Source organism: Syngnathus acus, chromosome 2 (assembly GCF_901709675.1).
Source record: "Syngnathus acus chromosome 2, fSynAcu1.2, whole genome shotgun sequence".
Taxonomy (NCBI): domain Eukaryota; kingdom Metazoa; phylum Chordata; class Actinopteri; order Syngnathiformes; family Syngnathidae; genus Syngnathus; species Syngnathus acus.
Genome location: NC_051088.1, coordinates 19,657,234 through 19,673,574, shown reverse-complemented (window position 1 = coordinate 19,673,574; position 16,341 = coordinate 19,657,234). Strand labels below are relative to the sequence as shown.

Genomic DNA, 16,341 nt, shown 5'->3' with positions numbered 1-16,341 from the left:
GTGGTCACTAAATAGAACACAAACCTCGCAAATGGTGCAAACAAAATGACAACAGCTAACAGGTAAAACAAATCAGGACTACCACTGAGGATGGGACAATGAATTTTGGTTCCGTTTTGGATAAATATTAAGACGACACAAGGTGAAATACTGGATGTCGATTGATTTGCAATTGCGGTGGCCAAGCAAAGAAAATTGACTAGAGTAGAGGTTGAGCGAAATTCAATTGGATACATGTCACAAAAAATCGTCACGTATAATGATTTTATACAGAAAGGATTGTTGACAAAATGTGTGTTGGTTTTTTTTTTGCCACAGTTAGAAAAACGCATGAGAGAAGAGTTCTCTGCGTGTGTCCTAATTACTCATCTGAGTATCATTTCAATTTGCTGCCGAATGCGAAAAAAAATGCATACAAGCAATACAAATGCAGAGAAACTGTATTTTTAGTAAGAGCACCGACACATATTTACAAATGGGAATTCAATGGGCTTTTTTAGTTCTATAATTGCAACGGGCTTAGAACTTGTAACTTCACTGTGTTTGTGCAGGGGGGTTAGTGAGCTAATTAGCCATAAACAAGCAGCTCATAATGACTGTCTGATTCTGTTATGTTGTTGTTTTCACAAGACTTTTATACAGCGCTTAATTTTGTTTGAAGCAATACTCCTCACTTGGTCCCTCACTGGAGGGATAGACAATGTTTGGAGAAAGATCTCTGCCAGTAAACATGCAACTCTTATGCCACTGCAGCCCCATTTGTTCCATATTCCAGATACCATTTATCGTGGTATCTGTGGCTGCCCATGGGGGTGGGGGGGCTGCTGAATCCCGGACAATTTGTGTCATGTGTACCCATCCTGTCCCCGTGTGGTGTGTCATGTCCATCTCGTTTTGTTTACGGTGACCTGACGTGTTTGCCGTGGCCACAAAGAGCAGAATGGAAATTCCTATGGCTGGAGGAGAAAATGGAGCAAAAGCATTATGGAGTCACTGTACTCTGCTTCCCGCACTTTGAGTCATTCAACCGTCAGAAAAACTCAGAGGCATATTCACATGAAACGTCTGCTTACATGACAAGCAACATTTCCACTGCTCAACTGTCATCCCAAATACTTTCATCCTCAAGCTCAGTCAGGTCAGCTTCTTTCATCTCTGTTTCAACAACATTATCCGCATAGCTTTGACTTCAATTACATTTCAGGATACATTTTTTTATGGTCAAATGAAACATAGCTAATACAGTACATTTATAAAAGTAACACTGAAACTAAATAGTGTTTAAAAGAGTGCAGATATTATGACAATTGGTGAAGAAGTCCAATATATGCCTGGAAGCTGTAGCGAATCGGGCTTTGGCCCTAACGTTGCTTTTAATCTCCACCTCAAAAGGAAAGTGGGGGTGTTAATATTCAAAGCAAAACATCTCAAAATAGATGCAAGTCCTCCCTAGGAAGGGATTTTGTTAAAGATGCACAAGTGAGATCAAAAAAGCAGATGGCTCAATGAATGCTGTCTTATCTCTTGACTGTGGGGCAGAGAACAACGAGCTTTCTAGTCCACAAGTCCTGTTTACTCTTTTAGACTCCTCGACGGTGCAAAATTGACCTACAGGCTGCCATCTTTGAAGAACAAGAGGTAAAAATGACATTGCTCTCTCCTGAGCAGAATATTTGGGGTTATGTCTATCAAGCTCCATTCGAGGCTAAGTACATCTACTGGTGCCTCCACTGAAGGTCAACTCAAATGCAAGCACATGCTCACTTACAATTTGGGCTTTGATTGAACCAAAGCCTAAAGGTCACCTGGCTCATCAGTACTTGAGAGTCTTTGACACTGTTCTTTCCCGTGATGTTTTGATTGGGCCCATCCCTCCTAAGCCACCAATTAGGACGTTGCATTGCACATTTGTTGGGATCCGCACTCAGCTTCCACTCCACAAGCGAGACGAGGAGAGAATCTATTCCATTCCATCTCCGCCTGACAGTTATAAAACCGTCACGTCTCGACATTGGTTACGGACGCAGAGTTTGCAGGTAATAAGCTAATTTTCAGGTAATGACTAATGTTTCTGTTGCACAGATTAATGGTGCCCATGTTCTTTTGACAAATTGTGTCATTGGAGTGGCAGTGATGCGGCACAATTTCAGACGGCAGTAATGCTGCCGTTCAGGAAAATCCCAAAATACCAGGTGGCCATCATGCCCCCTAATGCAGCCCTTGCTTCAGGTCTCTGTGATAAATATACAAAAAATAGTGCCTTATAATTAAGAAGTTGCTCCTCAAATTAAGTTATTGATAAGCAAAATTGCTCATCTGCCAACACCTGTTCACATCCCAGGTTTTGTACGTTTAAAAAACTAAATCAATCATCGCGATCAATCATTTCATAACTTTGTTCCACCATCAATGTAAACTGTGCAACTCAATAGAAAGTCGTTGCTATTTTTAAAGTCTTTCAAGAGGGAAAATAAACAAACTGTGGTTGCGGTGTGTTCAGAATTAATCACATGCAAGCTCATGTTAAATGGGGGTTAGCACATCGATCCACGACTTAAAGCAGCACAACTGAAGTTGCTTGGCTTTTTTCTAATATTTTTTTCTTGTTTTCGAGAGAAGCCTACGGGTTTTGTGGGAACACTGACCGTTATGAACTACTGATAATTTCCCTCATCCTTGTCTAAGGCTCTAGTTCCAGCTGAAGGAAAAACAACCTGAAAGCATGCTGCTGCCACAACCATCCTTTACTGTAGATATGGTTTTCTTTTGATCACGAGCAGTGCTGTGCTTGTGCTTATGTGTTAAACATACTTGTCATCAAGTTCAATTTTGTTTTCATCAGACCATAACACATTTTCCAACATGCTTGGGAGATTTTGCTAACCCTAACTGTTTAATACAAACCGTCTTTCTGAAGTTCAAACCATAACATCCTAATTTGTTTGATGCATCTTTGGAAAGACTGAGGAAAAAGTCTGGAATTATTGTCTTTTTATTTATGCAAAGTTTATGTTTGCTTTTGTTGTTCTAAGTAGGCGTTTAAAAGCAGCAGCAGTTCTGGATTCATCCTTGTGTTGTTAAAGCTACATGTAGAAGCAATATAAACAAGGCCATCAGTGTAATGCTGACACTTGAACTCGGTGGCACGGCTACAAGGAAATGATTTTACATCTCATATCGCCAAAGTTGCGAGGTGGAATCAGCTAGAATTAATTTGGGGGGATGAGGCGACACACCTCGTCTCCTCATTCAATGGAGACGTCGACTAAAGATGATGTCACGTCATTGTCCACTTTATGCTTCATTTTTTCAAGCGGGATTCAATTGAAGTCAAACGTTAAGACAATAATTGTTACTTAAAACAACTTTGCAGATTCGCGGACGATGTCAGTAGTCTACGGAGCACTCCCCCTCCTCCCACTCACGTGGAGTATTTTAGTGACGTCTAGGTGCAGATGAGCATTTATATTGCAGACGCATGTCCAATTTATATCTACATACAAAAGAGGCCAGGTCGCATTTGAACAAAATAAATTGTACTGTTTGCACTGCATGAAAAAAAAACTGATTATGCGTCGCAGGTGGGAAAAAAAAATCTAAATTGAGCTTCAATGTGAACCTATCCTACCTAGTGTCAGTCCTGTGATTGACAGGTGATCAGTCCGGGGTTATGTCTCAGCTGGAATAGACTCCAGCTTCCCTGCGGCATTGAACAGAATAAATGGCACAGAAAACAAATGGATGGCGGTATGAATAGCTTGGAAAGAATTATTATTTGGGATAAGTGAAGATTGGTGTACCTGTGTTTTCAATCAGGATGGCAATAATAATACTGGCTGACGCAACACATGCTGTGGTCTGTGCTGACTTACTGGATAAAATGCACATTCCACTGTTGAGTGTCACAACAAAAACAGTCGTAAAATATTGGCTAGTACTAGATGCTTGCAGCTGTGTGAAATAATGATACTGAGCGACTATTATTGTCTCGCTTTTTTTGCTTATATCTACTATGGCAGAATCGTATGACTTGAGTAAATGTCTGCTGTGGTTTTCATGAAATATGCAGCTACTCTTGCTTGCCTTGGAACACACGTCAAGTGCAGACAAGTAAAGATATGACTTCATGTTAATAATATAACAGGTTTCTCAATGGCGTTTTACTTTCTAGCTGCCTGTGTCTTTTGAATGAAGTGAATCTTTGCCGAAGGGTTTCGCATGTGGATCCAAGCAAATGCCAAAGCAATTTATGCCAATGCTGTTCTTTCGGGTCTATAACTGAGTTGGAGTTCCCTCTAGGGGTGAGGAAAAGTAGCTAATGGACCACCCGCCTCTTTCGTGCTGAAATAACACCCAACCCGTGAGTTTTTAAATGACTAGAGACATCATTCAGTTGTACCCTTGAAAAAAGCATCTTTTTTTTTTATTACTGTAAAAGTGTGCAAAAATCGTGTGTGAGGGGTGCTAGTCGGTCTTGTGAAAATCACTGGGGTCTTCAGTTTCCTCATCTGTCGGAACCCAGACTAGATGATTCCTTTGGTGCCTGTCACAGAGCAACCCAGCTTTAGGACTCAATCTTTAGCAATCTATCTATGAGCTGTAAATATAAAATAGAGTGGCTGAAATCGGTGTACTATCAAATAAATATTTCATTGTCAGACACCACCCGCAACCCTGAACAGGATAAGTGGTGTTGAAAATGGATGGAATGTTTTTTTTTTGTTGCCGTATATTTTTACAGTAACATGTTTCTCTGCAAGAAACAAAATGTATCACATAAATAAAAGCAGCATTATGTAGCATATTTCATTAGGAGGATTCAAGTCATTCATTTGCGTTATCGACGTAGAGTATGGTTTATCCAAAAAAGACGCAATGTTCCTATTTGGCCAGTCCTGGACGTATCTGTACTAAAATGAATGCCTATTTATCGTAGAGGAAGTACTGTAGTTGTGTGAATAGAATCATTCAAGGGTCCAAATAAAAGCTCTTTTGTCTTTGTGACTGGAACATACAGTACAATAAATCATGTTAGCAGGCTCACCAGGTGCTTCCCCTATGGAAGGTTGTCAGTGGAACCCAGAAAGGAATACTCTTTTGATCATCTCTGGTGTTAGCGTCACTTCACATCTGTGTGCAGACACAGTCCATATTATGGGATGCAGAGAGGCATTTTTACATGAAAATAAAAGGTAATATGTTGAGAAAGATATGGATTGAGACCAAATAAGGCTTCAAACTAGAAGATCAATCACCGGTGTGTTTACCTTTTGTCTGTACATCCAGAAAGATAAGCAGGAGGCTGGGCGAAAGCAGCAGGTGATGTCATAGGAAGGACGTCTTTATTATAATTGGCAGAACTGAAGGACATACAGAATAATGCATCTTGATTGATGAAGAAGAGCTGGACCATACGTGACAGAACGAAGGACAGATATCCACTGGGCCTCACTTAGATGAAAGGACTTTCAACCGCTGTGTTTGAACAGTGGAGATAAAACTACAATCGCCTAAAAGCACTTTGAGGGATGGTTAAACTGAATGAAAGCGTTATACTTTCTGCCTCTTCACATGCACTTTTACTAAGAAGTTTGTTTCAGTTCAGTTGAGTATTTATTTGCATTTTTAATGTGGAAGAACTGTATAGGGCACAGGTGTCAAACTCATGGCCCGGGGGCCAGATACAGCCCGCCACATCATTTTATGTGGCCCGCGAAGACAAATTGTGCATCAAATTCGTGTGTCATTACTAGAATTGTAAATTGTCTTCACTTTTAATAATATATATATTTTTTTAATATTTGACCAGTTTTTACTCGTATGATTTGAAAACGAGTTATTTGTCAGTTAGTTTTGTAGCTTTTACTGTATATAATATGAGTTGCTCATACATTTATTTGGGTTGACAGTCTTAATGGCCCTCCGAAAGAAGCTATGACTACAAGGCGGCCCGCGGAAAAAATGAGTTTGACACCCCTGGTATAGGGTATAAAAAATCCAATCTATATAGTGTAACATGTGAACCAATGGATTCCACATTTAATGGGCATAAAATAGCACCCAGTCCACTTAAAATGCCCCTTTGTGCAGTACTTGTCATAGTATGTGAGTTCCAGAAATGATGTTTGTGGAGAAGGTGTTGTAGGGGGTATATCACAGAGCATTTTACTGAACATACTTATCGAAAGATATATAAGGCTCTTAGAGGACAAAGATGGGAAGTAAACCGTATGTTGGGCACGCGAAAAATGCTTGTGGGGAACATATTAATCCGTCTTTCGGTCTGTGGGAGAATTAAGTCCATACCCATTATTGATCATATATAATTTCTGAAGATTAGACATTAAATATATTTTTTTGGTTTTACAACCCTGAGTTATTCCCGTCACACCAAGACAATGTGACCAATTTTCATGCTTTTTCTTAAACCTACTATATGTATATTATCCCCCCCCTCTCTGATTTAGAATTATTTATTTTGTTCAAAAAGATATGTTAATTTTGAGAAACTAAGGTAATAATAATGCTATTGTTAATGATGTTACTGATGCCGCCACTGGTATTATTCAGTCCCGATGGAGACTCGGTTACCTACCCATGCAGAATGTTGCTGGTTAGAGCAGCCTGTCTGGACACACATGATGCAGTTACCAAATCGAAATTGTCCCATGTCTTCAACCCTGTGATTGCTCCCTATTATAAAGAAAGGAAGCTTTGAAGTGAAGTATTCCAGATGGTTTAACTTAAAGCTCAAGACAAATAAAATATGCAATTTACCTTTGGGTCCAGAGTTTGCATTTGTAAGCTTTGTGACTCCATCCCACTTGTGTGGCCTGCAGGCGATGAATAACTATGGATAGAGTACAAAGATTATGCTGTGGAGTAAGCAGGTCCCTACTATGGAAGACTGTTGCTGCAATGGTACTCAGGAGGAAACATTTACCGAGGCAACGGGCAGAGGTGAAAGTCCACATCGCTTTCGAGGTATTTAGGGGTTGGCTTGTATGCCTGGAGGCCAGGAGCTGGGTTCTACAGCACACAATGAAAAGTATAAAAATGATACCAAAATCTATGAACCTCAACACTGCTAGGTACCATCCATCAATGATCGAGGAACAACAACAAAAAAAGACCCTTACAAAAATTCTGAGTGGGTGTGCATGAGTGGGACGAAGGAGAGCGCTTGGGAAAGTGAAATTCAGATCAATGGCATCTTGCTCATTCTCATCCTCTGGTGTGGGTGACATGGAACCATCCACCTGGGGAAGAAAATATCAAGAAGTAATTAATAAATAATTATGGATGACACTGGCTGATGATTATGTGTTGTAACTTTACTGAATCTCCGGTGCGTAGTGGAGGCATTAAGGATACTGGAATGAAGGCATTAAAGGCTTCCCAGGCTGACACAGGCTGGTAGCCTATTAGCGTGTAGTTCTGAGGAACCTAAATAACCATATAATTAAGAATAACAAATACATAAGTACATCTCAAGAGTTCAGTGAGGACATAGAGTGTGTTGCCATGGTGATGTGAGTGACGCTTAGATGAGCAGTAACTGCACATACTTGGAGCTTGAAGGTAGGAACATGAGTTGTTACCCTCACATCAACATCATCCACAGGCAAAGCGGAAAAGTCAAGAGCCTGAAAATAGAAAGCACACACCATTTGCACAAATTAAAGCAAAGCACTTTCGTCTCTCTGCAGGGCATTGTGGTTGGGTCAGCTACAGCAGTTCTGTGATTGTAGAGTGCAAAGGTTTTTCTTTTTTTACTGATTAGTCATCTATAAGGTTAAAGAAGGAAAAATTAGCCGGGCCACTCTCACAAATTGTAGGAAAATATTATGTGCCCACAGGCCTTTCTCAAATGAAAACCATCAGCAAACCTGGAAATGACCTTTTTGTGTTTTGACACACAGTGCTTCATATGACATTAAATATCAAGGATATAGATTTATTGATTTGTCCCATGTTTTACATTTAAATTCATAATGGATTTCAGCTCTTTAAATGTCATCTTTGTTTTTTTCAAAATTGACATCAGAGGGACTGTCACCAAAGCGACTGAGTTTATCTGTGAGTGGGCCTCGCCACAGCAAAACAAGTATGTGAGGTTAACGCAGAGGTGGAGCTATGGTGGCTGCTCTCCGGCAACTCCACTGGCCAAGCCAAGGGGAAGATTTTGATTAACATGTTTCTGCAGTGCAGATAGTTTGTTACATCATACAGCCATTACAACATGGTTGCGTACACTGAGGCACTCTGATACTCTACCATCGTCCATTTTGATTGACCACCTATCAAAATAACATTGATAAAATTAGACTGCACATAGTGGCTGTCTTGACACACATCATTTATAGATTGCTTGACTCAATTTTTCAGAAAACCATAAACAGTAAGAGTAGTGAAGAAATGGGGTCGAAATACAAAAACCCACAGCCGTCATAGAATAGAATTTTAGAAGCTGTCAAATATGGAAAAGACATGTATATTGTGTACTATGTCTTGTCACCGTGGGATAGTGGGAACGTAATTTCGATTTCTTTGTGTGTCTTGGCATGTGAAGAAATTGACAATAAAGCAGACTTTGACTTTGATGTACTCTATAGCTAATGATGTGGCCCTTGAGTGTATGTTAATTGGTGCTTTCAGTACCAACCAGTGGATCAGCTTCATCTATGAAAAGTGGGAAGGAAGATGGAAAGATTCTTTCTGGGGAGATCTTCATAACACATGCCTCCTCCTTTTCGACTGAGACAAACACAAAATGACAGAAGTTAACTTCTACAGACACAGAGGCTCACATTAGCATCATGAATCAATGCACACAGAGACTCAAATAGCAGCTTGGGGCGGGGGGGACATTTGCCTCAAGGGCAGGCTCAAGAGTGATAAAGACCTTTGTTGGCCGAGATCAAGCCTGCCACAGCGCCCGGGAGATTCCTCCACAAGGCCAGGATCCGCTTCATGCGACACTGCATCAAAACCTGTGAGGGGAGCACAATGCAGGTTTAATCAGGCAATCCCTAACCGGTTGAGGCGAAGAACTGTGCAAGAAGAGTAAACAAATTAAAGGAACTACCTCTACCTCGAGAGAGAGAGAGTGCGTGTATGCATGCGTGTGTGTGTGTGTGTGCGTGTGTATATGTGTGCGTACCCTGCGTGCTGCTTGCTGGAAGCGTTTTAGCGCCCTCTGTTTAAGCGCCCACTGAAAGCTGGGGTGAAACTGGAAAGATGGGGTTCCCTTGGGGACCTAGAGGTGGATTCAATGATACATGTTAGTTACACACACTTCCATGACGACATTGGGCGCCATTTCGCAAAATCAAAATCAACACTGGATTCATGATGCACGTGCACATGTTGATGATTCAGATTTTATTCTAAAGGACAGTTCATGCCCGAGATGCTCGAGTTTGCATAAACCCCGCCCCAATGTCCCTATAAATGGAAAACAGCATCTCAGCCTGTGCTAATCATCTTAAATTACATGTAATGTAAAGGTCGAGATATGTTGTTTTGTTGCATGCGCTGATCGATATGACAATTACAAAGTGTTTTCTAATTCTGCCATTTTCATGGCACAACTAATGATTGTACATTGCATAGTTTGTGCTCAGTGAGTCAGATTCACATACACCACATACTATAGATGTTTACACCTACTTGAACAGCACAAGTGAGGGCGTGATACACAGTGTCCTTCACGGCAATTTGAGACATTTGTCATTTCATTACCAAATGGCGGGTTATTATTGTAAAAGTTATTATTATTGATTTTATAAATGACTATTTTCAGTATGGCCGCACGGTGGTTGACTGGTTAGCACGTCCGCCTCACAGTTCAGAGGTTGTGGAAGGTTGTGGAGACACCTTCCCTGTATGACACCATGTTTACCTGCCCTGCGTCAGAAATGAGTCGTATTGAGTAGAGTCTTGGTGGTCCGCTGGTAAAGTCTCCCTCTTGCCTTACATCTCCCTTCCTGACCTACAAACAGTAATGACAATATTTTGTCAAATATTAGGAGTTAGAAAAAGCCGTGTTTCAATCAAGACTTCTCTGGAATTTTACAAATGTACCCGTATGTGGTTGAAATAAATATGTTACCTGGTACTGACGTAATGCAACCAGTCTGTCCTCCAGTACTTGGCTCCTGGTCGAATCTGACACTGGATCTTTACCCAGATGTACTTGTCTAGTGATGATATTATATTCATGACATGAAGAAAAATACGGGAAGTATCAAATGGAACAAAATGTGGAGTTGGAACTTTTCACTCAATTGAGATTTTGTGCAAGATTATGAACTATGTAGCAATTTTTTTGTCAAGAAAATAATCTCAACTGAGACGATGATGTTGGATGACATGGAAATGAGCTACTAATAGGTGTGTATCAACACAGACGTGGATGAAGCAGAGATTGATTTGAAATAACAAAAAAAACACGCAGAGTTCAAACAGCAAAGCTCAATCAAGGAAGAACCTACAATTTCAAGCGGTTGATTTGCTCTTCTTTTACATTTTGTTGAACCCTTTTTAGAAAAACAGCCTCTTTCTTCTGCCTATTCTGGAGACCTGACAATGATAAAAAAAGGGGTCTTAGACGAACAAAGAGTCCGACGTCCACGACAGCATGCGCCAGCATGCACATACCCTCGTTTGGATGTTCGACGCCAAGTTTGCTACTGTCCTTGTGTAGCATCTTTGCCACCCCTCCATGGGAGGAGGCATCTACAAGTGGCTTTGGTCCTGGCTTGCTCCCAGTGGGACCTCCTGTGGCACCCTACAGGACATGTGAAATAATTGAAGTGAAGAGAAGAGTTTGTGGCGCAGCAGAGAGAAAATTGCATTCCGCCATACATGTAATACAAAAGCGTATCATAAAATGCATAAATAAGCAGCTCAGCTCGAACTTTATAGAATCAAGACTTTTCGTGCATTACCTTGGTTTTGATGACATCCTTGGCAAACTTTTGTTTGACTGGACTTTGGACTTGGATGGCTGGTAAAGATCCTTTACTTTTGGCAGCTGAACCCTGAAGAGCAAGCTCCCTATTCCAAGCAGGTGAAATAAATGGAAAATATGCCGAAGCGATAGCGTCAAGCAAAAGATAAACATCTGCACTTTTTGATTAAGTTATAAAAATGTGTATTTGGTTCAACTCTGTGGTTCAAGCACTGAATATCTTGGAATAATTAGAGCATTCACTTCAATTAATCATTAACTTTTAAGTCGATATAACATCAAGGGTGAAGCAGTTGTGGATGATGGATAGCATCAGCTTTCTCACCGGAATACAATGAAAGCAATGTATAAAAAAAGCAGAAGTCACACAAGGTAATCGATTTTATTTCCAACCTGCTGCTGTGTTTCTTTTTATGCTTGAGTGTATCGCAAATACCTGAAAGCAAGAAGAGGGACGGAGCTTCCGGTAATAGTACATAGGTAGGATTTGGTGTTGAATTGTGAGACAAGCAGTCGAACGGTAACCTGACAAGTCTCATAGCGGCAGGGTTTGAAGGTAATAGTGATCTTTGATTTACCATTGGCTGGGATCACACCTGAAAAACATCATCATAGTCAAAATGGATAATGATGGTGATATCCACAAAAAGCAATTATTCACCTATTTGTAGAGAATAACGTGGGTTTCAAAAGCATCAGAAATAACCTCGCGTTATAACACATCTGGTAGAGTTCCAATTCCAAGCGCTGATGCTTCCCAGAGCATGGACAAGATTAATGCGCGGAAAGTGCGGCTTCCTCTGACATGATTTATTTAATACACAACAGACAAGCAAGTATTTGGGATAAAACACAGCATAGGGGCACTCCAGAAAGGTTGTGTTAACTCTGCTGAGCTGAGGAAGCCAGACAGACACGTCAGACAAATGTTGTCAAGTTATTCCTACCTGTGAGTGGGTGGATGGAAAAGGCCTCATGTGGCTCAATGAAGTTCACTTCAAACTCCAAATCAGCGGGAGATCTGCACCTCAATGGAATGATGTGGCTAACACTACAGGACAGGTCACACATTAGAACATGAGGATTGTTCTTGCTTCTATGGGAGAAATGCCTTTTCCAAGATTACACATCATAAACAAAAGCGCACACCTCTGTCCGAGCGGTGCTGCTGGTAAGTCAACGCGTGTCGGGATATGCACATGAGCGGTGACGGGGTAAGCGTGAACTGGAATTAAAAGGTTCTCATCGTCCTTAAAAGGGGAGCAGAGCAAGAGCAGAGGTCATGAAAACACGCAGATGATATCAACGGGAGGTTGGTTACATGCTTACCTTACCTCACAGTGAACTCGAATACAGTCCGAGACACGGGTCCACTCATGGGGACAGAATTTGACTTTCACTGTGTAGGCAAGGCCAGGAATCAGTCGACACTTGAGGAAAGTCAGATCAGTCAAAATGGATATACTGAAGCTGACTCTTCAACTTATTGAAGTCAAACATACCTTTTTGGCATAGTTGGTTCGGAAATGCTTGGTTTGAGTGGGGATGATGTGAATATTTAGCACTCTAGATGAGATGTTGATTAGTTTCTGAGGAGGAGGGAAAAGGGTTTCATTTCAAATTCATCATGCGCACTCGAGAGAACTATTTAGACACTCTCAATGCTTACATCCACATTCATCAAGCATATATGATAGAAAATCATGTCTTCATTCATGCATCAAGCCAAATGAAAGGTTTTAATGATGTGAGCTAATTTTCTATTTAATGTTAACTTGTGATTAAGAAATTGGGATAAAATACAGCCTAACATTAACAATATTCAGATTAGGTGATATTTTTCTCACCACGCTCTTCACATAGTCCTTCTCTAGCTTGAAGCCACTGAAATGTAGTTCAGAAGGATCAACTTGGATCAGGCCATTACTCTTCTCTTTGACATAGATTTCTATATGGGTAAAAAAAACATACAGATAATTTTGAATGGCTAACAAAATTGCTTCATCTCATTTAGTTAACACGAGTAGGCATGGTGGAATAAACAAAAATAAGAAGTAATAAATGCAGCCATCATGGCACTCAATATGTACTGGATTCAAGTAGATGGTTCGGCACGCTGCTCCTTCCGTCTTCCACTAACTGGGTCAGGGGCAGCGGTGTCAGGGGAGCAGAGACGGCCATCCTCCCGGGAGTCACGGGTCAGTTGCAGCTGAGCAAGACCAACGTCAAGCAGATGGAGAACTCTACAGGAGACAAGAAGTGCACTTCTTTGAGAAGACTGAACCAGGTCATTCAAATGCACTGATTAGGGACACTAACATCTAGACCAGAGGTGTCAAACTCATTTTTGTTGCGGGCCACATCGTCATTATGGTTTCCCTCATGGGGCCAATAATGACTTGTATTATCGCATACACATAATAAAATCCAGTAAAAAAAGTTCAACAATTTTCTAATTCACTTTGAAAGTGTGTGAAAGATCATCGCAATATCTCACTGTTATTAAGAGGAAAGACAATTTAAAGTTTTGGCATTTTAACTGGAAACATTGAGTTGACACTCATAATTTGGTTTTGCGGGCCACATAAAATGATGTGGCGGGCCGGATCTGACCCCCGGGCCTTGACTTTGACACCTGTGATCTAGACAATGGTACCATAATTGACAGATGCTAAAAATGTAGTCATATTTGTGTTCACTGATAGTGTAGTGGTTCTCTCGCCTCAGTCGCCACTCAGTGACTGTTTTATATGTGCCCAGTGACTGACTGGCGTCTAGTCCAGAGTGTCGTCTGCATGGGATAGACTCCAAGCCCCTGTGAACCTTGATCAGCGGAAAAGAAAACAAATAGATGGATGTAGAAATATACAATTCTCACAGAAGGGGTTTTATCAGTAATTTCGTACCTTATACCTGGTTGAACTGGTGCCATTTTTAACACTGGTTTGCCATCCTCCCATGGAAAAACAAAATAATGTGGAGCTCGTAACTACACACGCAATTTAGCAAACTTTATTGAAAAAACAAAAAGAACGATCTATCTATATTGAAATTCTTCTGCCCGTCACCACTTGCTGCTGACTTCGTCAAAGCCCGACGTTGGTTCTTCGTGACGCGTTATATTCTAGAAACTAAATATATTACCATGCCGCGCAGCGCTCACATTGTTTGATTCATGTTGCACAAGTGAAAACACAACCATCTTGACTCGATCATTTGTTGACTTCAGCATGAAATACAATCCAGTTGTTTTTAAACGACATGTTTTGAGTTTGGCACCTTTTCTTGCAAACGCCACCCGTCAAACACGGCCGTTACCAAGGCGACGGACCATCAAGCTTGAAGGGGTGCGGTCAAAAGCCATGTGGAACCAATGGCACTCGCAAACGCTCGCCTTTACCGGTGACGAAAAAATAAACCCTGGAGAATTTTAACTTTAATTTCAAAATAAAGGTTTGCTTTTTCGTTAGAACATTTTTTGCGTGTCCTTGGTGTACAGAAATGATTATGAATCAGTTAACATATATAGGAAAATTCATAAATTACGTTCATTCCGGCAATTTAGTCTCTATTTGGAAAATTCGGACAAGAAGTTTCATACTTTTTGTGCAACTTATAATGTTGAATTTGATGATGGGGGGAACGCTGACGATTATTGCATAATTCCAAGCGAGTTCGTTTGACAAAATGCACTGGTGAATGACTGCATGCAATTTAAGTATAATATTTTCATTTTATAGTTCTATGACTTTATAGTTTTATAGAAAATGCACTTATGTGGCATAATGAGCAAAGCAGGACTCGATGTGCTAATTTCACAGGTGACCAAAACTTTGCATGCCCGAAGGAAAGGGAAAAAGAAAACTTAAAATAAGATGAAAAATAAAGAAAAGACAGCCCCCCCCGTATTATTTATTTTGCAGGCAAAATGGTCATTAAGGTGCCATCCGCACGTTCACCTCTTGAAAGAAGAAGAAAAATGCATGGAGGATCTTAAAATTCTTCAATCCAGGTTAAACTGCAAATTTAGTGAAGATCTTCCTCAAGCATGCTCGCCACTCTAAAACGATAAGCACTAATGGAACTTAATGTAGTATTTTAGTGGCATCTAGTGGTCAGAGCTTGACAGAGTTTATGTATGCATCATTCAAAAACATTTTTCTTTCAATAAAGAAATCAATGTGTTTATTTTCATGGAATGTGAAAACCTGAATTGCTGGCTTCCTGCTTGTCTTGGGGAAACTGTCTCCCAACCATGTCCAGAGATGTTCAATTCTGAAGGTAAAATAAGTCACCCACCAAAGATTCTAAACATATACCTCGTACGGTTACCAGCTATTACCGGTCGTTAATTATTAAAAAAAAGATTACGAGTGTCTGTATAAATCATAATTCATTTTGCCATATTTTTTTGTTTTATTTTACACTGTGCTAGTTATTTTGCAGGTAAAGTGCATCGCAACTGCATCTCCAGTGGTTGGTCGGACCTGCTCATTCCACATGAAGATGCATGTGGCTATACTTTCAATGAGACACTTCTCTTTCTTTTCAAGGTTTGCATTTTCACATACACATCCATTTTGTGTCATTCATCCCAGTTACTAAATTTTGTACAATGACATTCTCTTTTCCTTCACCAGCCACCCGATTCCCATTTGTATTTCTCGTATGTGAAGATGATATATATATATATATATATATATATATATATATATATATATATATATATATATATATATATATATATATATATACGACCGGATATGCACTCTGGTTCATCTCTCTAATCCTTGCAATCACATTTTCTGTCTCTTTAGGGGAGAACCATGAATCCGCCTCTCAGAATATTGTAAATACCACATTAACGTTGCATGTCTTTGCTCAGGAAATTGCACTCTACCAGGAACCACATTCACATCCAGCTGTTCATGTCCTTCATTCTGAAAGGAGTCTTTATCTTCCTTCGGGACTCACTGCTATTTACAAACAAAGAACTGTACCACTGTGACTATTATCCGGTATCAGTATTCCTTCCCCTCTTCAAATTTAAACATACTGGAGCACATACTGTTCCAGAAGAAACAGATAGATTAAGAAATATTTTGTGACTGATGAAGTGAGGGGATTGTTACATGTTTTGGTGATGCTGGAGGTTGAAAGAGAGTCTTGTTTTTTGTGAGAGTTTCTTACATCTTAACATGCATCTTTCTGTAATGTGTGTAACTCTAGAGTACACATTGAAAGCTGCAGCCTTGATCTGGACCCTAATCCTCAAAACTGTGATTCAGAGTTTCTCTGCCCTGCAAAGATAATCCATATTCAGATCAGCATCAAATGGTACGGCTTCATAGCTTGAGTAATTAAGA

At 40.3% G+C, this 16,341-nt stretch overlaps 1 protein-coding gene across 1 annotated transcript; it reads right to left on the bottom strand.

The window, feature by feature from the left end:
- Positions 1 to 4,393: 4,393 nt before the first annotated feature.
- On the bottom strand, positions 4,394 to 14,798 carry cfap221 (cilia and flagella associated protein 221). The gene is made up of 26 exons (XM_037245665.1): positions 13,882 to 14,798; positions 13,698 to 13,798; positions 13,066 to 13,218; positions 12,823 to 12,923; positions 12,478 to 12,564; positions 12,310 to 12,405; positions 12,125 to 12,225; positions 11,923 to 12,026; positions 11,412 to 11,571; positions 10,953 to 11,061; positions 10,663 to 10,792; positions 10,497 to 10,584; positions 10,115 to 10,202; positions 9,905 to 9,994; positions 9,164 to 9,259; positions 8,906 to 8,993; positions 8,666 to 8,757; positions 7,569 to 7,646; positions 7,339 to 7,446; positions 7,140 to 7,259; positions 6,944 to 7,029; positions 6,778 to 6,850; positions 6,596 to 6,693; positions 5,268 to 5,360; positions 5,045 to 5,130; positions 4,394 to 4,543 (listed from the first exon to the last, which is right to left on the bottom strand). Exons 3-25 carry the CDS (start codon positions 13,154 to 13,156, stop codon positions 5,070 to 5,072), a joined length of 2,238 nt encoding a protein of 745 aa, XP_037101560.1. The 5' UTR covers positions 13,157 to 13,218; positions 13,698 to 13,798; positions 13,882 to 14,798; the 3' UTR covers positions 4,394 to 4,543; positions 5,045 to 5,069.
- Positions 14,799 to 16,341: the final 1,543 nt, after the last annotated feature.